At 46.2% G+C, this 20,368-nt stretch overlaps 1 protein-coding gene across 4 annotated transcripts in view; it reads right to left on the reverse strand.

The window, feature by feature from the left end:
* Window positions 1-15,064: 15,064 nt before the first annotated feature.
* Window positions 15,065-20,368, reverse strand: part of STK33 (serine/threonine kinase 33) — a 152,839-nt gene continuing 147,535 nt past the window's right edge. For all 4 annotated transcript variants that reach the window (XM_037522619.2, XM_054699365.1, XM_037522617.2 and 1 more), the window contains one exon: window positions 15,065-15,918. In XM_037522619.2, the coding sequence (XP_037378516.1) occupies window positions 15,706-15,918 (213 nt within the window). In that variant the 3' untranslated portion in view covers window positions 15,065-15,705. The remainder of the gene's footprint in view (window positions 15,919-20,368) is intronic.

Genomic DNA, 20,368 nt, shown 5'->3' on the forward strand with positions numbered 1-20,368 from the left:
CCTCAATAGGCACCTACTGGTGCCTCTTCTGGGCTAGTCTGAAGGCGGTACAAAACGATTTCTTTAGATAAAGTGCTTAAGTAAAGGGCACATGACACAGCAGGGAAGGAGATGAGCAAATGGACATCATTATTCTGTGAGAGAAGGATTGGGATGGAGTGAAACTAGCAGAAGCCTCAGAGGACAGGACCTGCCATGGAGGCTTCTGGGACGAGGAAGCATTGCATGGGGAAGGAGGATCTGTCTGTTCTGACCACCACCTCTGGGCTGTCATCCTCTTCACTGCTTTCCAGGGCCTCTCCTTCCTACATCCCAGCTCCTCTGCCTGGCGCTCTCAGCCCACCAAGGGCTCCAGGACAGAAGACAGACTGCAAGAGAACCAGCCCCTCCGACAACCAGCTAGAGCCTGGAGGAGAGGCAGCAAACTTCTCCTACAGAGGGTTTGGAGAGGTAGAGGAGATGGAGTAGCGAGGGGAGAGTCAGATGGGAGGAGGTGGCCCAGCCTCCGGCAGGCCCAGTGACCTGGCATGAGTCGCTACAGATCCTGGATTTCCACCACCCTCTCCCAACCCAGCCTCGGGCTCTGCGGGAAATGTGCAGGTGGGCCTCATCCCAGCTGGGAAGAACAGTGATCCCTGGTGTGGCCACCAAAGGTCGGGGCTCTGCCAGGGAGGCTGGCCCCCACTTCTGAGCTCCCAGATCCACCTTGGGCTGGCCATACGTCTGCCACTGGGATCGATGGGAAGTCATTATCATCGCCACATGTTAATGACGCCAATTAATTCCCCATCTGTGGGTCCCACACAGCCTTCAGCTCTGAAGGTTAAAGGGAGGGGCACTGGCTCAGGGTGGCATTTCCCCAGGATGATGGGCACAGGCCTGTTTTTGCAACTTAAATATGTGCAAGCATGTGTGTTCTTATCCATGTGTTGCCTTGTATACAGTGTGTTCACCCTTGACAGGTATACTCTATGTATACACCTAAGTGCTTTCCATGTATGTGTATGTTGTGTTGTGTGCATACTAGGTGTGTTTGTACAAGTTATATAAATGTTTAAGTATTATAGGTGTATCTTATCTGTCTTACATGTTGACAAAGTGTGTGCAGAGAAATGACATTGTGTGTACACAGTGATGGAGGGTTTACATCTGGGTGCACTGTATGTGTACAAAGGTCGTGTGTGAGTCCTGGGTCTGTGAACACTGAGGACACAGATTATTTGCACCTCCTGTATCCATATGGACTATATGTGGGTGTATGGTTTGTGTCTATGTGGTTATTGTTCAGGAATGTGCAAACGCACCCATGTGGATGTATGCATATATGTACATGTGTGTGTTGACTAAGGAACACAGCCAACAGAGCTCTCCCTCTGCTAAGTGGACGGGGGTATGAGGGAGCAGAGGCTCCTGCTGACAGCTTTGGGAACCGTGTTCTGCTCTTGAACCAGAGTCCTAAGTTTGGGTCTTCTTGTACCGTGACATGAACCTGATATGGCCTGATTTTCACCTGGGTCTTGAAGAATGAGTAGGAGTTCCCCAAGCAGATGGATTAGTAGAGGTGGAAGGGGGTTCCAGGCTAACGATACTGCTGAAGTTAAATAATAATAAATAACAAGCTCTTCAATTGCTAGATGGTGTTCTAAGTGTGTTATGCACATTCATATCATTTTACTCCAAACCTACGAAGCAGACATTACTATTAGTCCCATTTTACAGATAAAGAAAGTGAGTCAAAGAAATGTCAGAAGGTTGCCCAAAGACACATAACTTGAAAGGGGTACAATCAGCTCTTGAACAGACTCTCACACATACATATTCACACACACAGTGAGAGACACAATGCATATGTAGACAGTGAACACACACCACACACAGGCATGCTGCACGCACGATTATCCACCTGCCCCATGCATGCACCTCGGCCAGGCTGTGTCCGTATGTCCCCAGCTGTCCAGAGTGACGCAGGTTAGAGCTTTAACTCAGTCCTGGCTTTGCACGGTATGAAGGGGGACAGGAGGAGGTGCCTGGGGTGGTTTCCACCTTGTGACTGTGCCGCTGCTCCTCATGAGGCAGAATGCGGGGGCCTCCTCGGCAATATGCCCAAACAAGCAGCCCACTTTGCAGCTCGCTTTACAGCACAGCCTCATTGTCATCAGTCATGTGGGGAAAATGACCCTTCCCTGGTCATCTGTGGAGCGGACTCTCTGGGCAATGGGAGACCTCAAGTCCCTAGCCAAGCCACACATGTCTCTTTCCTCAAAGAACAGCAACTACTTAGGTTCAAAAAGAAGAAACTGAGAAGCTGCTGTCTGCCCCAAGCACCACACTGCCTCTGTCCCAAGAAGGTCCCATGAGGACCAGGCTGTACCTGGTGTGTACCCCCAAAGTCAAGCTGTGCCCTTCAGCTCCAGAAGGCACCGCTGGGCAGCCTGCCTGGCCCGCCTGTGCCAGAACACCCGGCTTGCCACACCTCCCCTGGGCTCTCTCTCTTCTTAATTAACAGAAAGCCTTTGTGAATACTGAAGAAGAAATTAGCACCTGTCAGTCATTTCTGGGTGTTTATAGATTTCTCAATCCCCCTCTAATTAACTCCTCCAGTTCTAAAGCCCTCCCTCCTCTTTGATGGAGGCCTGGACCCTGCCCTCATGGAGCCACAGTCTAGGTGGTCAGGTTTCCCCACTTAAGAGTGGCTTTCTATCCATGTGAAGGTCAGATGAAACTTACCATGGCCCCAGGGAGGGTCTGAGTCACCCCAAGACAGTCACATCAAGACATGAAATATTCAAGCCCTCTCACCTTCTAGTCCACATCCAGGAATTTATGCAAAAGCTAATCATATAGATGGGCGAGCAACGTATAGAAGATCAGTCCACAAAGTGTCACAGCAAAAAGTCGAAGCAGTCTGGTCCATCGGTCTGGGATTGCTTGCTATGGGGCAAACAGAGCTACTGGCAGCCACAAAATAACAGTGACTTACTTATTTGTGAATTCCTGGAAAGTGGAAGTAGATCGGTGAGACTTGGACAGAAATTCAGCTTGGAGAACACTGCCTATTCCCTGAACACTTGGGTCATGGAGATTTCTAGACTTTCAAAAAGACACGTGTTTCTTTCTCTCCTTCCTTCTGGAGCCAGCCACCCATAGAACGTTCCAGCAAAGCCCCAGGGGAATGAGCAGGGTTGGAGCTGTAGTTCCTGAGGCACAGGCAGCAGAACCAGGGTCCTTGAGCACCTGGGTCCTGGCAGGGACAGGAAGGTAATGAGTTTTATGGGGCTAAGCATGTCCCATGGCAAGCTCATACCTGTACCATGTGGCACTGAGGGTGAGAAGTTGCACAGGAGAGTGTTCATGTGTTTTGGGGGTTAGGGGGGCTGTTAGAAGCATCCACAGGAGAAGGCAGGAGGCTTGAGGCAGAGTGGAGCTTTTGCAGAGCTCCTTCCTCCCGTCCTGCAGGGAACTTTCTTTTTCAGCTGGGATCTCTGGAAGTAGAGAGGCTCCTGCAGTATGCCATGGGCTGCAGACTTTGTTCCGCATTTCTTTTTAGTAAGTGAGATCCTATCTCCTGGCTGTCGTCAGTGGCGCCTCTGTCCCTGAAGTCCAGCCCCCTTCCCCGGTGGAAAGGGTTCCACCTGCAGAGTCTGAAGCTGTTTTCCAAGACTGAGTTCTCTTCCCCTAGGTGTCCTAGATCCCATGAAAGTAACCACCTGCTTCTCTTTGCAACTTGTCGGATCCTTCCTTTCGCTTCAGCTTTGTCACAGAGAGCAGAACCTGGAAACTGGAGATGAGAGAGTGTCCTCACTGGCCAACAGCGACCACGATAACCCTCCAGTCTTAGGCTGTGCAGTTGTCCTCATTGCCTTGGTGAAGCCACAGCAGATCCCCGAATCTTCATGTTGGTCCCAAAGGCACCCCCTAAAATCTATGCAATCAAAGCAATTTCATTTTAAATCTTTTAACCCCCAAGGCAGTGACTTTGACCCGTTTGATAAAGAGCCTTCCAAGAAGTTCGGGTCAGTTGTGAGCCTGGCGCTCCCCTTCACTAAGCTGAGTTTAAGTGCCTGCGGCGAAGGGAAGGGAGGAGGCACAACTAGTGGGGGAGGAGCTTTTGCGGGTGTGGGTCTGCCCTGGTCCCCTCATAGGATCCAGACGGGTCAACCCATATGGGACATTCTGGATGCAGAGTCCTGAGGCACCGGCCAGCACCCGGCTCCTGGCCTCCCACTTACGGCCAGACTCCCTGCCTGGCTTCTGGTCTAGGAGCCAGAATCCATTTTGAATGAGTCTTGTTATACAGTGAGGGGCTGTCCTCACCCTACTCTTTGACCTCCAAATTTATTGTTTTTTTTTTTTTTTTTTTTTTTTGTGGACTCTGTGTTTTGAGAGATTTCACCACTCCAAAATCTTGAGGTGTGAGGGTGGCCACAGAGCTTCATCACTGGCAAATGTCTTTTCCATTACATTCCTTGACATTTGAAAATAACCTGCAAATCCCATTACATGTTCGGGAGGCGACATAGGAGCAGGCCTGTAGCATGTCAGGATTTCCTGGAGAACGCCAAGACCCTGGAGCGGGCCCAGGGAAAGTCTGAGATTGAGGACCCGCCCACCACATCCCTCTATGCACAGGCTCCGAGGCACCTCCTCCCTACCCACTCCAGCCCACCCCACGCACATCCGCTCACATGCGCTTACCTCGGCACCCCCTTCCATCCACGGCCACACAGGGTGTACCAGGCAAAGTCCACATGGGGGCTCTACCAGGGGGCGCTGCAGTGAGGGACGGGAAGGACCAAGGGGGGGCTGCTCTGTCACACCACACCCAGCAGACACCTGGGGAGTGGGCCAGGTTCTCATCACTTTGGACACATGCATGTTTCTGGGCACCCACGGCCATGGTCCCTGGCTCCCCAGAAGCTGGGAAGCAGCAGCCCTGGAGGCAAAAGTGAGGGTCATGAAAAGTTACACTTTGGTTTTGAGGGGTCCACGTGAGCCTCTGCTCCCAGGTAAAGAGTCGGAGATAGTCCCAGGTGTGCATCCCTGGAAATTCTCTGCAATGTTTGAGGGGGGGATCCCTGAAAAAGATAGAGGTTCCTGCTAGCAGTGTGGGGGAGAGCCATGTTACTGGGCCAGAGATGTTAATGTGGGCCTGTACCCGGGGAGGCTTGGAGACATTCTGTTACCCAAAGGACACCTCACAGTCTGCCTGGAGGGTCTGGGGCAGGTCAGGTCCAAGGTTGCCCCGGCTCCACCAGCAGCGTTCTCCGGCCAGCCGGCCTGGTGCCTACGCTGGGCCTGGCCCCTCTCCATGTGCCTCAGCGGATAATTAGTAAGGCAGACACTTAAGGAAAATGAGTCTGTCTTCCTGGGGAACCTCAAGGCTCCATGCCTCACGCGCCCACTGGCTCCCCACTGGGATGACACTTGGAAAGGGCACTTTTGTGGTCATTGAGAATCTGGCACAAGGACAGGGATGTTAGCGTGGGCAGAGGTTACTGGCCATGTTAGGACACTGATAGGAAATAAATGTGCCTCTGGAGCAAAGAGTCATTACAGACTGTTCAGTGAACTCAAAGCCACGGCCCGTGGTGAGTTCCTGCTGATATAACATGATAGGCCCAGGATGGGAGCCCAGTGATGGGGACCAGGGCTGGCAGGCCACGCTTGAAGCGCTGGGTTCTTTTTGGAAAAAGATCCAGACAAACTGGATCCAAAAGAAGAAGGGAGCTTTAGAGTAGAGCAGGTACACGGGACTGTGGGGGTTACCTTGGGATCCCTAAGGGTCATTATGTGACAGATGGAGGAGACTTTAGTTTCAGAGAGAGCATGGAGGAGCAAGGGCCAATTAATAGGAAGGCCTTCCCAGCACCTGTGTCTCCAGGGTAGAATTCATCAGCTTTGACAGGTAGGAAGACCCCATCGGGTTGGAGATGAGGCTGGGAATGTCATCAGAACTTGGGGCAGTGGGTGGGGATCCCTGTGGCCCTGCACCAGGGGAGAGTTGTGCTGAAGGAACAGTTCACAGCCCATGATTCTGCATATTTGAGTTTCAAGATAGAATCTCGCCCACACTTTTCTGATTTCCTGCTGTAGAATTATGTAGTCACGGAGGGCTTGTTACCTGTCACCATTCAGATTCCATTAATCAAGCTATAAGGAGGTTTGGCCACATCTTTTAGGGACATTTTTCCAGATGTTCTCCAGGGGACCCAGGGTTCTGTGCGCCCTGCCTAGAGTCCACAAGCCCTGTCGATTAATTCTGGGTCTCTCTTCTCATACCCCCCAACCCCCACACTTAGTACACACTTTTCCTCTCTCTCCATCCACGTTGATCCACTGGAGTCTAATCCATGTCAAGCAGCAAATCTCCTCTTCAAGGTCTGACAGCATCTCAACTTCACATATGACCTGGCAGATTCCTCATTCCACTGCCAACCCCCGACCTGGTCTTCCTCCGTCTGCTTGCTAAAGGCAGTCATTGGGGGTCCCCAATCCCACTATTCTTCACCCTCACATCCAATCCATCATTGGGTCTTATCAATTTTATAGCTAAAGCATATTTCACTTTCCCCCATTCTCTGTCTGCCACCATTTTACTCAGTGTCCCTACTCGCCAATCTCCTGCTGCTCCTTTTGTCCCCACCCCCATTCAAGACATTTGCTCAGATCCTTTAGTCAGATGGAATCCCCAGCTGAAAACCTGCCAATGGCTTCAAGTTGTGATTAGAATAATTGGGTTCCTTCCTGTGGCCCCAGGGCCCAGTCGTGTGAGACCTCTGCTTTTCTCCTCCCTTGTCATCTGGCCTTTCCAACAATTCCTGGCAGCTGCCAAGTTCTTCCCCTATTCCTTCTGCATAAAGCATTTTCCCCTTTAGCCTCAGGCTTTCTCAGGAAGACTCTCCAAGAAGATTCCTCATTTTGTTAGTTTCTATTGTGGCATTTTATTTCCTTCCTTGTTCTAATTACAACCCACAATTATTTCACGTTACATATTTTATAGCTCTCAATCATCTACACCCACCCCCCGCAGGTTATAAGCTCCTTAAAGGCAATGACCGTGGCTGTCTTTTACACCACCTATATCTACTCCCCGTCACAATCCCTGCCACAGGAGGTGGTCAAAAATCTTTCTTGAATGAACAGCTGAGTCTCTCAATCCCACCCTATTTTTGAACATTCTTTGTGCAATTCCTGGTCCTTCCTGCTGGTGCTGCAGAATGTGGTGCTGGTCTACCTGGAGGAAAAAGGGAGACTTGACAAGTGGCCAGACTCTTGTGCCCCATCACGCCAGAAGCATACGCTGCAGGCAGGCCATTCCTACCAAGTTAATGTGGGGGGTGGGGAGGGATGTGACGGTGCTTCAGGATCAGAGACTAGTACAAAGAAAACACTGGTGAGCAGCAAGTTGTGTGAATCATAAGTGGCTGAACAACTGCAGTCTCATGACTAAGTTCTATACCTATGGGCAGAAGGGAGCCAAGCTATGCCAGGTCACTGCTTCTAGAAGAAAATCAAGTCTTGCAAAAAAAAAAAAAAATTATCCATATTAATGGGCTTCAGGAGCTTTCCTTCTAGAAGCTTTTACTTCCAAAGTTCCACAACAGCATAGAGGATCTGCCCCAGACCTCCCTCTCTCCTCTTGAGACCAAGCAGCAGGCAGAAGATGGAGATGGGCCAGTTTGGGTGTCACTGGCTGCTGGGTCTCTTTCCAGAGCAGGCGCTTCCCTGTCCCATACCAGAGAAAGGGCCTGAGCCTTCAGGAACAGCCTGTAATCTTTGAAGCAGGGTGCTGCCGGCCTGACAAGGAAAAACTATCATGCCACCCAGCAGCATCCTGGAGCAGCATGCGATGACCAAAGCGAGAGGGTATGAGAGCAGCAAGGTAGAGAGATGCTTCAGCAGCTGACTTCTGAACTCCGTGTTTTCAGCAGCACAGCTACACACACTACCTGATGAAGAAATATGGGAAATCGAAGCTTTATAGTGATTCTTAACTCCCAACGACCCTGTGATGGGAATTACAGCACTTGGCTCCTGGTAAGCATCAATCTGTCAAGTCTGCACAGACAGGCCTGGCCATGTGAACACTGGAGGAGGAAAGGGAGCCTCTTGCTCCCTGTGGTCAAAATCGTATTCAGAGGCTTCTACAGACTGCTCCTGACAACGCCCAGTGAAAGCACTTAGAATTTATTTTTATCATGCGAAGTCCTTCAGCACACAGCCCTCCCTGCTAAGGGCATGCTTAGGTCTTACTCAAACCTACCAACATGAAATAATCCCACTTCATTCTAAAACCCCAGGCTCCAAACTTGCCAAAAGTATCACTTCAGGTTCTTGCAGGGAGACAGAGTTCATGAGTCACTTTGCCTTTGGGAAATCTGGGCTCAAACATTTTTTTTTTTTAAGATTTATTTATTTTTATACCAGAGCTGAGGTACAGGCCAGAGGTACAGGAGGGTGAGAGGATTCACCAGACAGAGCAGGGAACAGAACAGGCAGACTGACGAAATACACTGCTGAGGAGAGCAGGGGGCGAGACAGGAGAGGTCTGCCACGCCATGTGGGTATCTCCCTGGCCGACAGGGAATTGAACCCACGCTGCAGAGGCTGTGCACAGCTTCACAGTGCTGCGCTTAACCCGCTGTGCCACCGGGGAGGCCCTGGGCTCAAACTTTATAAGTCTCAGGTCTAAACAAAAAAATGCCTGGAGAAGCACACAGGGCAAAGGTGACACACTTGGACACACCGGCTGAGTTCAAAGTCTGGTTCTGCTACTTTTTAGCTGTGTGAACTTAGACAAGTTTCTTAACCTCTCTGTGCATTGATTTATTCCTCTGGAGAGATAACAGTACTGCCAACTTCACAGGTTGTTGTAAGGATATAATAACATGTAAAGTGCTTAGGATGGTACATGGTAAGTGTTATTTGTTACTATTACTATTACATCATGACCCCAAAGAGGGGCTTTAGTTGAAAGACAGAGATCCCTTCCACTAATATAGCTCAAAGCCCAGCTTATAAGAGGACTTTGATTTCTAGTAAACTCAGTGCAAACTAGCACTGGGACCAGCACTGGTTGTTTCCTCCTTGGGGTTCCGGCAGGATATCATTTGTTCTCCATCTTCCACCTGCCCTGCCCCCTGGTCAGACCGGGAGTGCTGACTCCCAGCCCTGGCGATCACCTCAGGGATGGAGACAAGTTTCAGTGCAGATGAGATCTTTCCTAAACAAAAGCTGGGTGTAGGATCTTGTCTGCACATTCGGATGTGGGTGAAGGGCCAACGATCATGTTTCAGTTCCCCAATGACAGGGAGATTTATGTAACCTCAGCAGCGATGCCAGGGTGTATCCAAGATGCTTCAAAATGCAGTCAGGACTTGTCTGTTCTGGGGGATGGGGCGGCACCACATTTTGGCCCTGTCCTTTGAGTCAGGCCAAATGTTTGGAGGTCCTCACCCTGGTTCACTGGGTCCCACTATGATGTGTGGGATGGCACCAGGCAACAGAAAGTGAACATCTCTATGAAAGCTGGTGTTGACACTGCAAAGGCCCTACTAATCTTCCCAATACTCCGCTGTCACTTGTTTGTTGCTGCTTGAAATGAGGATACAACTGGGGTGGTGGTGGAGATTCTCACCACTTCTGCTGAGGGCTGCTCCAAATAATTTAGGAAAGGTGGAGAACTGACATCGAGAGAACAGAGTAGAGTTGATTATACTAGCAGCAGAGCAAGGGAGCTACAACAATGCAAGACAGACACTGAGCACAGCTGGCTCACCAATGAGAAGCAAGGGATAACAATGTACTGAGCAGAAATAAAAATCAGTTCTAAACCAGTTCGTTCAGAAAGAAATAGGATCCTGAAGAGTAAAATGGAGGCCTTTGAATACTGAACACACTTAAAGTGCTTTCTTACAGAGATGAAACAAATGCACACCTCAGGACACGTCTTGTCCTCAGCTTGCCTGCCCTTGCTGATTACCAGGTTTCCCTGGAAGCCTCTGCTGTGCCCCCAACTCTAGAGCCAGAAGAGAGCGAGGGTCTCCCGTCTAGGCATAGGTCCTCCAGGCTGTTACAAGCCAAGTGTTGCTTTCTTCAGGCTCCCGAAAGTCATGGTTGGAGTTTAAGACCTAAACGCAAACCTTCTAGGGCTCGACAAATTCAGATTCAGTGGGGCAATGCTAGATTTATCTTGCTTGGTTTAGGTTCTAACCTCAGGGGAGACTCATTGCTACCCTTAGTGACAACACTGTGCATCTGCTGGTTTCAGGAAGCACTCATGTAGGTTTTCTCTTCTTCATTTTACTCTTCATTGTAGGAGATTGGCATCACAGACAAAATTTCCCCAGGTCAAGATAACACAGCACTGACAAGGACAGGGTCTGGATGACCTTAGGTCCCAGGAGACAGTCCCTGGAGGTAGCTAAGAGTTTAATGAAAAGACTCTTCATAAAGGTACTGTGAGGGTTTAGGGAAACCCATAGAGGAAGACACAGTGCAGGCCAAAGCTTTGAGAGAGGGCTGCGGTGGGGGCTGAAGCCTGCAAAAGGACAAGGCAGTAAACTCCCAGCGGCCTAGCACAGCAGGTGCTGGGGCATCATGAACCGCAGCTGGCTCTCCCACCAACAGACTCCCAACAGATCCACTGGCCAGCAGAGTCTGTTAACACCATTCCTAAAGATCAGCCTGAGTGGAGAGGCCTGAGCAAGGCAGAGTGGTTCTGAGGGGATGATGGAAAATATCCAGCCTTGGGTTATTTCCCAGAGGCCACAGCTTTTTGGCCTCCAGCCAAGTGCAGCCATTATGGGACACAACTTCCCTGGCTAATTTCAAAGCTCTGCTTACTGCTGGGAATGCATGTTTGAACAAAGCCTTTATTTTCTATTCCAACAGCAGGGCTGGAATTTAAAAAGCTTCATTTTCAAGACTGGCTGCTTTTAATCTGTCTAACCTGGAACTTATATTTCAGAGTCAAATAGAATTATTTAAACAAAACATTTTAGTGATAAGCACAAATTATTTTGATTTTTTCCTCCTTTCCCCCTCTCAATATCACATGACATTCTTTCTCAAAATGTAAGAACTATTTGGCAATCGATTCTTGAAATCATAGCCTCTCTCAGCTTCCATTTCCCCAGGGCTTGGTCTCCTCAGCCTGTGTCTTCATCGGGGTATGTCTGGGCCAGGCCAGAGGAGGGCCCCGACTGACCTGGAGCAACAAGCGCTCTGTGGCCAGCACCTCCCTCCTCGGAGTGTGCTTACGGGTTTGGGAGAGTCACATGCTGTCACCCAATCAGTGCTCTGTGTTAATTACACTTTGGTTTTTGTCTCGGCCTCATGCCCTGCTTCTTTTTTTCCTCTGATTTATGTTCTTCTCTGATACCATCTTCTGTCACCTCAGCTGAACTCCTGGCCGCATTTGTCTCTTTTATCATACACCGCCCTGCCTGACTTGCCTGCTATTCAAGTCAGAGAGTTGACCAGCATTTGCATTCCTAGGAAACAGCACCTGCTCTGTTCTGTCCCAGACCGAGTGTGTCCCTCCAGATCACAGCCAAGATGCTCAGGAGGGGTCATAGCCACTGTTATCAATACCTTGGGTTTGACCTCTAGGTCATGGAAAACCAACCTGAAAGAGAAGAGCTATTTGTTTTTCCCACAGCCATGAAAACAAATGGAGAAAGCAAAGCCATATATCCCTAGATATTAAAGAGGTATGAATAAAAGTTGGGAAACAAAGCTCAGATGCATTCCATTCCTGGCCCAAATGCATTCCATACAAATAAAATGGTAAAAATAAAATGAAAAATCCCACATCAGGCTTGGCCTGATGAAGGGTTGGGTAAAAGTAAAAACAGACTCAAAATTTATAAAATGATTTCACTTTTCAGTTAGTGCTTAGTCCTGGACCTTTACTCAAGCTTACTGAATGGAATCACTAACTTAAGACCAAAGAGAAACATGGGCAAAAATTTAGATAGTAGAAAATTTAGACAATAAATTTAGACACAATTCCCCATCTAAATTTAGATAGCACTCAATTTAACAGAATTCTCCAATTCATGATACAAAGGACACAAAAGTAAGAGTGTAGGGTAAAGAAAATGTCAGGCTTTTCTGCCCTTCCGCCATCAGGATAGATGATGGATCCTTGTCCTGAATGCATGCCTGATGGCGGGCACCTGGAATAGGGTGTGGGCATAGGTAGATGGGATTCAGCTGAGCTAAGACTGTGCTTTTAAGGGCGGCATCACGGGGGGACGCCAGCAGCCCCAGCCAGCAGCAGCAGAACCTGAAGGAGAAGCCGAAGCAGAAGCAGAGAACGCCAGAGAGCCCAGATAAAGTGAAGACTTGCTGGGGGCTGGGAGGCCTGCCAGCCTCCCAGTCCCCCAGCCAGCACCCCTGCCTGCCATATGCCTGGTGAACCCCAAATAAAAAACCTGCAAAACTACTTAGGACTCTGACTCCTCCTTTACCCGGTCTGCATGGGATCAGAAAACCTGCACAGTGTCCAAGTCCTGCCCTTACAATTGGCGTAAGTCAGCAAGATCCATGCAGACGTGTATTGGAGCCCTCCGAAGACCTGGAGGGACTAAGGAGAACAGACTGTTTGCCTGTGATGACGCTGGAGGCGCCATGGCGGCACAGAAGGTGAACAACGCCCACGAGCTACAGGACGAGACCTGGCGTGAAGGAGACGCCCAAAAGGACCAGCCAACGACACCGGAAAGGACCAGCCACCAACACCGGAAAGGACCAGCCAATGACCCCTGAGGCAGCAGGCCGTTGCTGACGCAGGGAGAGGCCAATGGACTTGAACTGATGGACTTGGACTGACAATCCCGCCAGAAGGCGGAGGACCTTGCAGGTTGATATGTTTTGGGACCCTGGGGATGGAACAGTTTTGTTTGTAAACCCCAGGAGATGGGAATCTAGGGGTGGCCAGTGGGCCTAGATGGCCAAAAGCAGCCTGTGTATGCCCAGCAGCCAGGTGGAGGAGAAAAGCCAACTAAGAAAGCAAAAGCTGGTACTGATGATAAGTTGAGAAGCCCTGAGCGGCTGTTAAGCAGCCTGGGTATGCTGAAGAACTGTGAGTCTCGTAAAATCACCTGTGGGTGATGCCCTGCTCATTCTTGAGCGAGGGTGAGGAGCTGAGGAACCTGTCCTTGGGGGATGGGTGGGGAATGTGGCTTGGGGTGGAGCCCAAAACGAATGCAGAGTTTGGATCCCCGACCCATGTGATTGTGCAGTGGGTTGGCTTGAGTGCAGGGGTCTGTGAGTCGCATTGGTGGCCGTGAAGGCCGAGTGTTGGAGCGACTGCAGACAGAAACCCTGAGGGTTGGCGATTACCTCCAACAGAATAAAATTGCCAATCCCAGAGCTAGTGCATCCTGGGGGTGGATGCTGTGTGTGCCTTGTAGCCGAGACTACAGCCAGAGAAGGCCAGGAAGCCTGACGGCTCCTGGTGTGATATAGTAGATGCCGTGAGTGATTCCCCTCCCTCGTATGAGCAGTGCCTTCGGCAGCAGATTTGGTGGCTCATCTGCTGGTACCAATAATTGTCTTTTGCACTTGGTTGGTGCCCTGCCTGGACTTATGTGTTCTGTTGTATTTTGTTATATTGTATTTTGTTATATTTGATGTATTTGCTTTTGTGGGCCATGGCTGCATTGTTTGTTTGCTTAGAAAATTGCTTATATATGTATAGACTGTATGGCAGAAAACCCTGAGGGGGTGGACTGTAGGGTAAAGAAAATGTCAGGCTTTTCTGCCCTTCCGCCATCAGGATAGATGATGGATCCTTGTCCTGAATGCATGCCTGATGGTGGGCACCTGGAATAGGGTGTGGGCATAGGTAGATGGGATTCAGCTGAGCTAAGACTGTGCTTTTAAGGGCGGCGTCACGGGGGGACGCCAGCAGCCCCAGCCAGCAGCAGCAGAACCTGAAGGAGAAGCCGAAGCAGAAGCAGAGAACGCCAGAGAGCCCAGATAGAGTGAAGACTTGCTGGGGGCTGGGAGGCGTGCCAGCCTCCCAGTCCCCCAGCCAGCACCCCTGCCTGCCATATGCCTGGTGAACCCCAAATAAAAAACCTGCAAAACTACTGAGGACTCTGATTCCTCCTTTACCCGGTCTGCATGGGATCAGAAAACCTGCACCTGTGCCCATGTCCTGCCCTTACAAAGAGTATCTTGAATATGGTAAATATTCTATTTTCAGGCCCAGAGGATAGACAGAATCAAAGTCACTCTCTCCGGTGGCTTTTCTGCAAGTAAAACAACAGGTAGCTCCCACCTCTACCTCTGGGAATACTACTAAGGAAAGGAAATCTTCACTTAACCACTGAAGCTGGTCTTCTCGGACGATAAACAGAAGCTGTTCCTCAAAGACTGGTTCACTGCACCGAGAGAGGGCTTAAAGCTCAAGAGGTGGTTTACAAGTTCCTAATAGGACTGGAAGTAGTACTCAGGAAGGGAGAAAGACCTTGAAGGAACTATGTCAAGTCTGGTTTTAAAATAAAGTCTACACAATTAAAAATAGACACACTGAACTGGCAGATTCCCACAGGGGAAGCACATTGAAGGCACTAAGAAAATACTGGCAGAACCACTCAGTCAGGGGCAACGCATGTCAGTGTTATCTTTGACCCATTCAGAAGCACAAGAGTGTCCTCCAAATTAATCTACAGAAGCACACCTACTACCTTAGGCACTGAGTGGATTCATATGCAACTTGTACATGCTCAGCTGGCCAGGTGTGGGCCTAATGGACAACTTCATGGATCTGGTTACTACTTTAAAAAGATAAAAGTAAATGCAAATATTTCTTCAGAATTTGTTTGGAAGGCTAAGGGAAGCATCTACTTGCCCAGTTTGATCTCAAGTAGCAAAATGATTTACCCAGGTAGAAAGAGATACCTATAATACTAAGAATTATGGTGTATTTTTCCCTTGTATCAGGCCTCATGACCTCCTCCAAAGATGTGTGCCTACCTTTGCTGCAGCAGGCCAAGCTATAATTTGCATAGGGCTAAGAGGACCTTATTATATTCACCTCTTGTTAACACAAAAATTAACGTGCATGGGTAGTATCTGTTTTTTTTTTTATTGATTCAATCAATACATCGGGAATTTAGCAGCAAGTTAATAGCAAGCAATTACAAAATATCCTATATTTCTATGCTTAAAATAAGTTGTCTTAACCAATCTATAGCAACCTAAAATCACAAGAACACATGTGAATGACTGAAGCACTTCTGTTATGCCTATGGCAAGTTTATTAGTAATTCCTAACAAAGTCTTCCTGTGCAAACTGCACATAATTATTTGGAACCTCCATGACCGTGTTTGGCTCTCATTTTCTACCATAAATAATTGTGCCTAAATAAAAGAATCTGAAGTGAAGCTGAGCAAGCGTGCCCACAGCCTTGCCTTGAGGGAATCTGCCCTTCCAAACAACTCTGAAAACATCTTGGGTTGGTTTCAGCTGCAGCCTCCCCCCATCACGCCTGCTGGTGGCTGTCCTTTAACATTGCGCTGCTTTGGAAACAACTGGCTTCAATTTTAAATTGGTACAAACACAGCAGGGCTCAGTGGAGGTAAAAGACTAAGTTCAGCATAGCACTGTCCTTTCCTCCCTCCAATCCCCTCATTTTGGCACTGGAAAGAGCAATTCTGTCTTTGTACTACCCAGCGTTGGAGGGAAGCTTAGAGTTTCTTTTTGGTTCTAGGCAGGGCAATAGATTTAGTAGTGATTTTGGTTGTCATTCCTTGGTTTGAAGTCACCTTGGGTTTCTCTGTTTCTCCCCTGAATCCAGTTGGAATGAGTCTGCTAGATGTGGAACTTGAAAACGTAGTGTCCAAGTTATCTACATTTTCTTTCGTTTTGGTCACAGTTAATGTCTTTACATAAGCAGTGGGCTAGAAATAAAAGAAATGGCCTGTATTAATTTTCAGACATGAAGCAATATACATCAATTCAAAGAAGCAAGGAACTGCAAGGTTGTGCAGGTTTTGCAAATTGGGGCTCTCTCTAGGCACCGGACACAAACTAGTCACAATGTAAAACTGCTATGAGCTGCCAAAGAAAGTTCCTTTAGCATCTTCAAGAAAACTGAATTGTTGAGAGTCTGGCGTAAAGAAAATTGTGGGCAAAATTTTGAATCTTCTGCCATGCTAAATGAAAAATCTGGTAATATTGGTACCGGGATGTCCACCTGTATACAGCTATACTCGTTTCATCTTTACAGATTTCTAGACAAACTCTGACATTGGTGTGGATTCCCTGACAAACATGTCATGATTACTCTAGCCTGGGTACAGAGAGCCTGGAGGTGCCCACTCCCTACTTTCTATCTGTTCTCTGCATGATTCCAGGGATGGGTTTCTAAACCCAGTCACACCATTTAGCCAGGTCTACTGACTTCTTTGAGTCTCAGTGCCTCACTATTAAATAGGGAAAATGGCATTTCTGCACCTTTACCACATGGCTTTATTATGAGAATAAATGAAGGTGGTGGCCAGCAAATTACTGCATGAGCTTTAAAGCACAAAACAAGTAGAAAGGATTTTAATAGGTGACTGTATTTTCTCAGGTCACCTCACCCCACAGTAGAGAAGAAAGCGGTCTCTAGTCCTGCTGTCATGAGGAAGCAGAGTCCATTTTGACCTTAGACCTATTTTAAAAGTGATCACTTCTAATTAAATGAAGCTGAACACAGAGTTCTGAAAGAGCAGAGCGCATCTCAGGAGACCTATGCAGGCAGGAGGGGGGCTGGGGCGGAGGGACAGCCACAGCAAGCTCTTGTGTACTCAGAATTATCTGGGAAAAGGCTCATCCGTTTAATACTGGCTAATATGAGTTAAAAGTCAGGTTAACAATTTTCAAAAAGTGTGAAAAGATTACATGTAACACAAAACAAATCTGGTGTTTCTTTGATCACACAGGCTCTTGTGATATAAGAGGCCACATTTTATACACAGTAGTAGGCAGCACTTAATGTATATTTTGTCCAATGAATAAATGATCTCCCAGGGTTGCAGCAAATTCATGTCACTTATGATTTTTGATACAAATATTTTAAGAAAAAATTTACCTGATATCCACTTATTAGAACTCTTATAATTAAGAGACAACTCTTAAATATGTGTCTCTTCAGAACATCACTCATATATGACTTTACAATCCTGTATACTAATTCTTAAGCTGATAATTTTATACATTGAAAGATTAATTTATATAAATTTTGAAATGTGAAAAATTTCTGTACAATTTTTTTTTCTCAAGAAAATTTCTAGCTTGCTTCTCTGAATTCTTTCAAGGAATAGAAAATATCCAGTAATATAGGATTGTATCCTTTCATTAAAAACTTCTTATAGGGTGTGTACAACACTAATGTTCTAGTATCTGGCTAAAGATAAGTTGCTTTGTTTAGCACAGCATGGGCACCCAAGACATAAAATCTATCTTAGAAAATTCAATTCATAAAAATTTAATTCACTTGACATACAAACCCTATTATAAGGTGAATCTAAGTGTAACCCTCTCTTTTGACATTTCCACCTCTAGAGTTATCATCCAAGCAGTTGAGGAAATAATTTTTCAACACGTCCACTACAACTAATATTCTACAGAATAGGAATAGAAACACGGTCATTGTCTTTTTAATGTGATCATATTCATATCTGGTTTAATGTTTCCATTCCTTTTTACTGTTCCATTTGTTAATGTACTTGAGTCATTAACATGGACTCAGCAGTTGCAGTTACCAGGAAGAAATGCTCTGAAATAGTCTTTCTGGGTAGAATAAGTGAGGTAGATTTTTTTCCTTGAAAACATGAGGGAATCTGGATAAGATACTTTAAGAAAATTCTTCTTGGATAAGATATTTTAAGAAAATTCTCAGAATTTTATGGCAAATGGGAGGAAAAAGGAAACTAAACCAAAATGTTTGATTGCTTCAGCATAGAAACGTAATATTTGTTTCATTTTTTTATACAAAAGCTGGGGTACAGGCCAGAGGTGCGGGAGGGTAAGAGGATTCACCGGAGACAGAGTGAGGAGCAGAACAGGCAGACGGACCGAAGACACTGCTGAGGGGAGCAGTGGGCGAGACAGGAGAGGTCTGCCAAGCCAATCAATCTGGGTGGGAATCAATCTGGGTGGCCAGGAATCAAACCCATGCAGCAGAGGCTGTGGACAGCTTCACAGCGCTGCGCTCAACCTGCTGTGCCAGCGGGGAGGCCCCTGATCTATTTTTAAATAAGTAGTATGTTCCCATGATTTAATATTCAGAAAGTTCAAAATCTCCTTCATGTCCCCTAGTTAGTTCAGTCCTGCTCTCCATCAAAGACAACCAATATTATGATTTATAGTGTATATTCCTGTGAATTTTTGCGCACCTTCAAGCAAATATTAGGTGGAACCAAATGGAATTAGTCATTATTTGTGCAAGTCAAAAACAGTCTAACCAAGGCAATTTCATATGGCTCAATTTACATCCATACATGGATGTATCTTTTTCTACCATTTTTATACAAATGGCACCCCACTGTAAACTTTTTTTATACCTTGATTTTTTTCACTAATGATCATCATGAAGATTTTTTTATGACAATACAGAGCGTCTTCAATTTACGATGGGTTTATGTCCTGATAAACCCATCCTAAGTTGAAAATATCTTAAGTCAAAGTTGCCTTTTATGCACCTAACATCATACTTAGGCTAGCGTATCTTAAACATGCTCAGAACACTTATATTAGCCCAAAGTTGGGCTAAATGATCAAACAAAAAGTCTATGGATGTTCATGTTGATATCTCATGTACTTCACCGAATGCTGTATTGCAAGTAAAAAACAGAATGTCCTATTTTAAAATTTGAAGTATGGTTTCTACTGAATGTGTATGGCTTTACACCATTGTCAAGTAACACATCTATAAGTAGAACTATCATGAGTGGGGGTATTCTTGGTATTCTCTTGAATACCAATATCTTGAATACAGTATCATAATTTATTTAGCCAGACTCTTCACAGAGGGCATTGAGATTATATCCAATCTTTTATTCACACAAATACGATGTTCTGAATAATCTTGAACTTGTGTCATTTTGTACACATGTAAGTATATCTATCTACAGGATATATATTTTAGAAGTGGAACTCTGGGGTGAAATAGGTATATAAATTTGTAATTTTGAGATACTACCATTTTGCCTTCTATTGCAGTTGTACTAACTTATACAAAAAAGATAGTTTCCTTCTTTCTTTCTCAATTTGGTAATTGATACATGTTAAAATTAATATGGTCAACCATATTTTAATTGTGTTCCAAATTTGGCCTAAAATTGGCTGCACTGAAACAAATCACACTGCTTGTTTCTTCACTTCCTAGTAACTTCAATGCAAATCTATTTATCCTTATGTAAATCTTATTGCAAACACAGATACTTCTGTATATTTGTGTATACCTTGTAAAATATTTTGTGTGTGTGTGTGTGTGTGTGCACTTCAGCATTTCTGTTTGCTAATTTACAGTTGCATTAAGTTTAGGATGCCATTTTTAGAAATCAGAATCATAAGAGATTTCCTAAAGCCTCTGCATCTCCCCTCTTAAATATCTCAGTGAAACTGTTCTCCAGTGCTAACAGAATCTGAATATAAGCTGGCCCTCATGGTGGCCAAAGAATCAAGTCTCTTACCTCCTTGGAACTCAAATGGTCAAGGTAAATTCCAGCTTCCAGGTTTTTCTCTAGGAACATGAACAAATCTTAATTTTTCAGGGATTTCTTTTGTAGATTATACACTAAGTTTTAGGTTTCTGCTGCTTCTTTCATAACTCATGGGATTCCTCTGGGATCTATGTTATCACTGGTGCAATTTTACAGTTTTGTAAGTAATAGGACAGAGAAATGAAAAATGAAATTGCCAAGGCTATAGGAGTTACTAAGATCTTCTAGGTCATGAAAGGCAAATAGAAGACGATGAGCTCCCGTAAGGTTGTACAAAGGGAGAGAAAGATGACAGAAAAATCTTAACATTCAGTTCTAGAGGGAGTCTAAATGATCAATATGACTCCGTTGGCCATTCTTTTCACTCCAAGAGAGGATCTACAAATCATTGTAGACTGTTCTCTGAAGATACTGGCATAATGTACAATGAACATGAAAATCTTAGAAAGCGTCTCAGAAATCCAAGAAAAATATTCTATTCCTTATATGAAATCATGAAGAATTCACACCTCAAACATTGCAACCAGTTTAAATAGACTGGTTAAAAAGACCAGAGAAGGATTGAAAACTTACTACTAATATGATTAATGGGTGAAGGTTTCTTTATAAAAAAGTTCTTCAGTATAAAAATGAGATGATA

The sequence above is a fragment of the Talpa occidentalis genome, unplaced genomic scaffold (genome assembly GCF_014898055.3).
Source record: "Talpa occidentalis isolate TD23 unplaced genomic scaffold, MPIMG_talOcc4v2.1 talOcc4.3, whole genome shotgun sequence".
NCBI classification, from domain to species: Eukaryota; Metazoa; Chordata; class Mammalia; order Eulipotyphla; family Talpidae; genus Talpa; species Talpa occidentalis.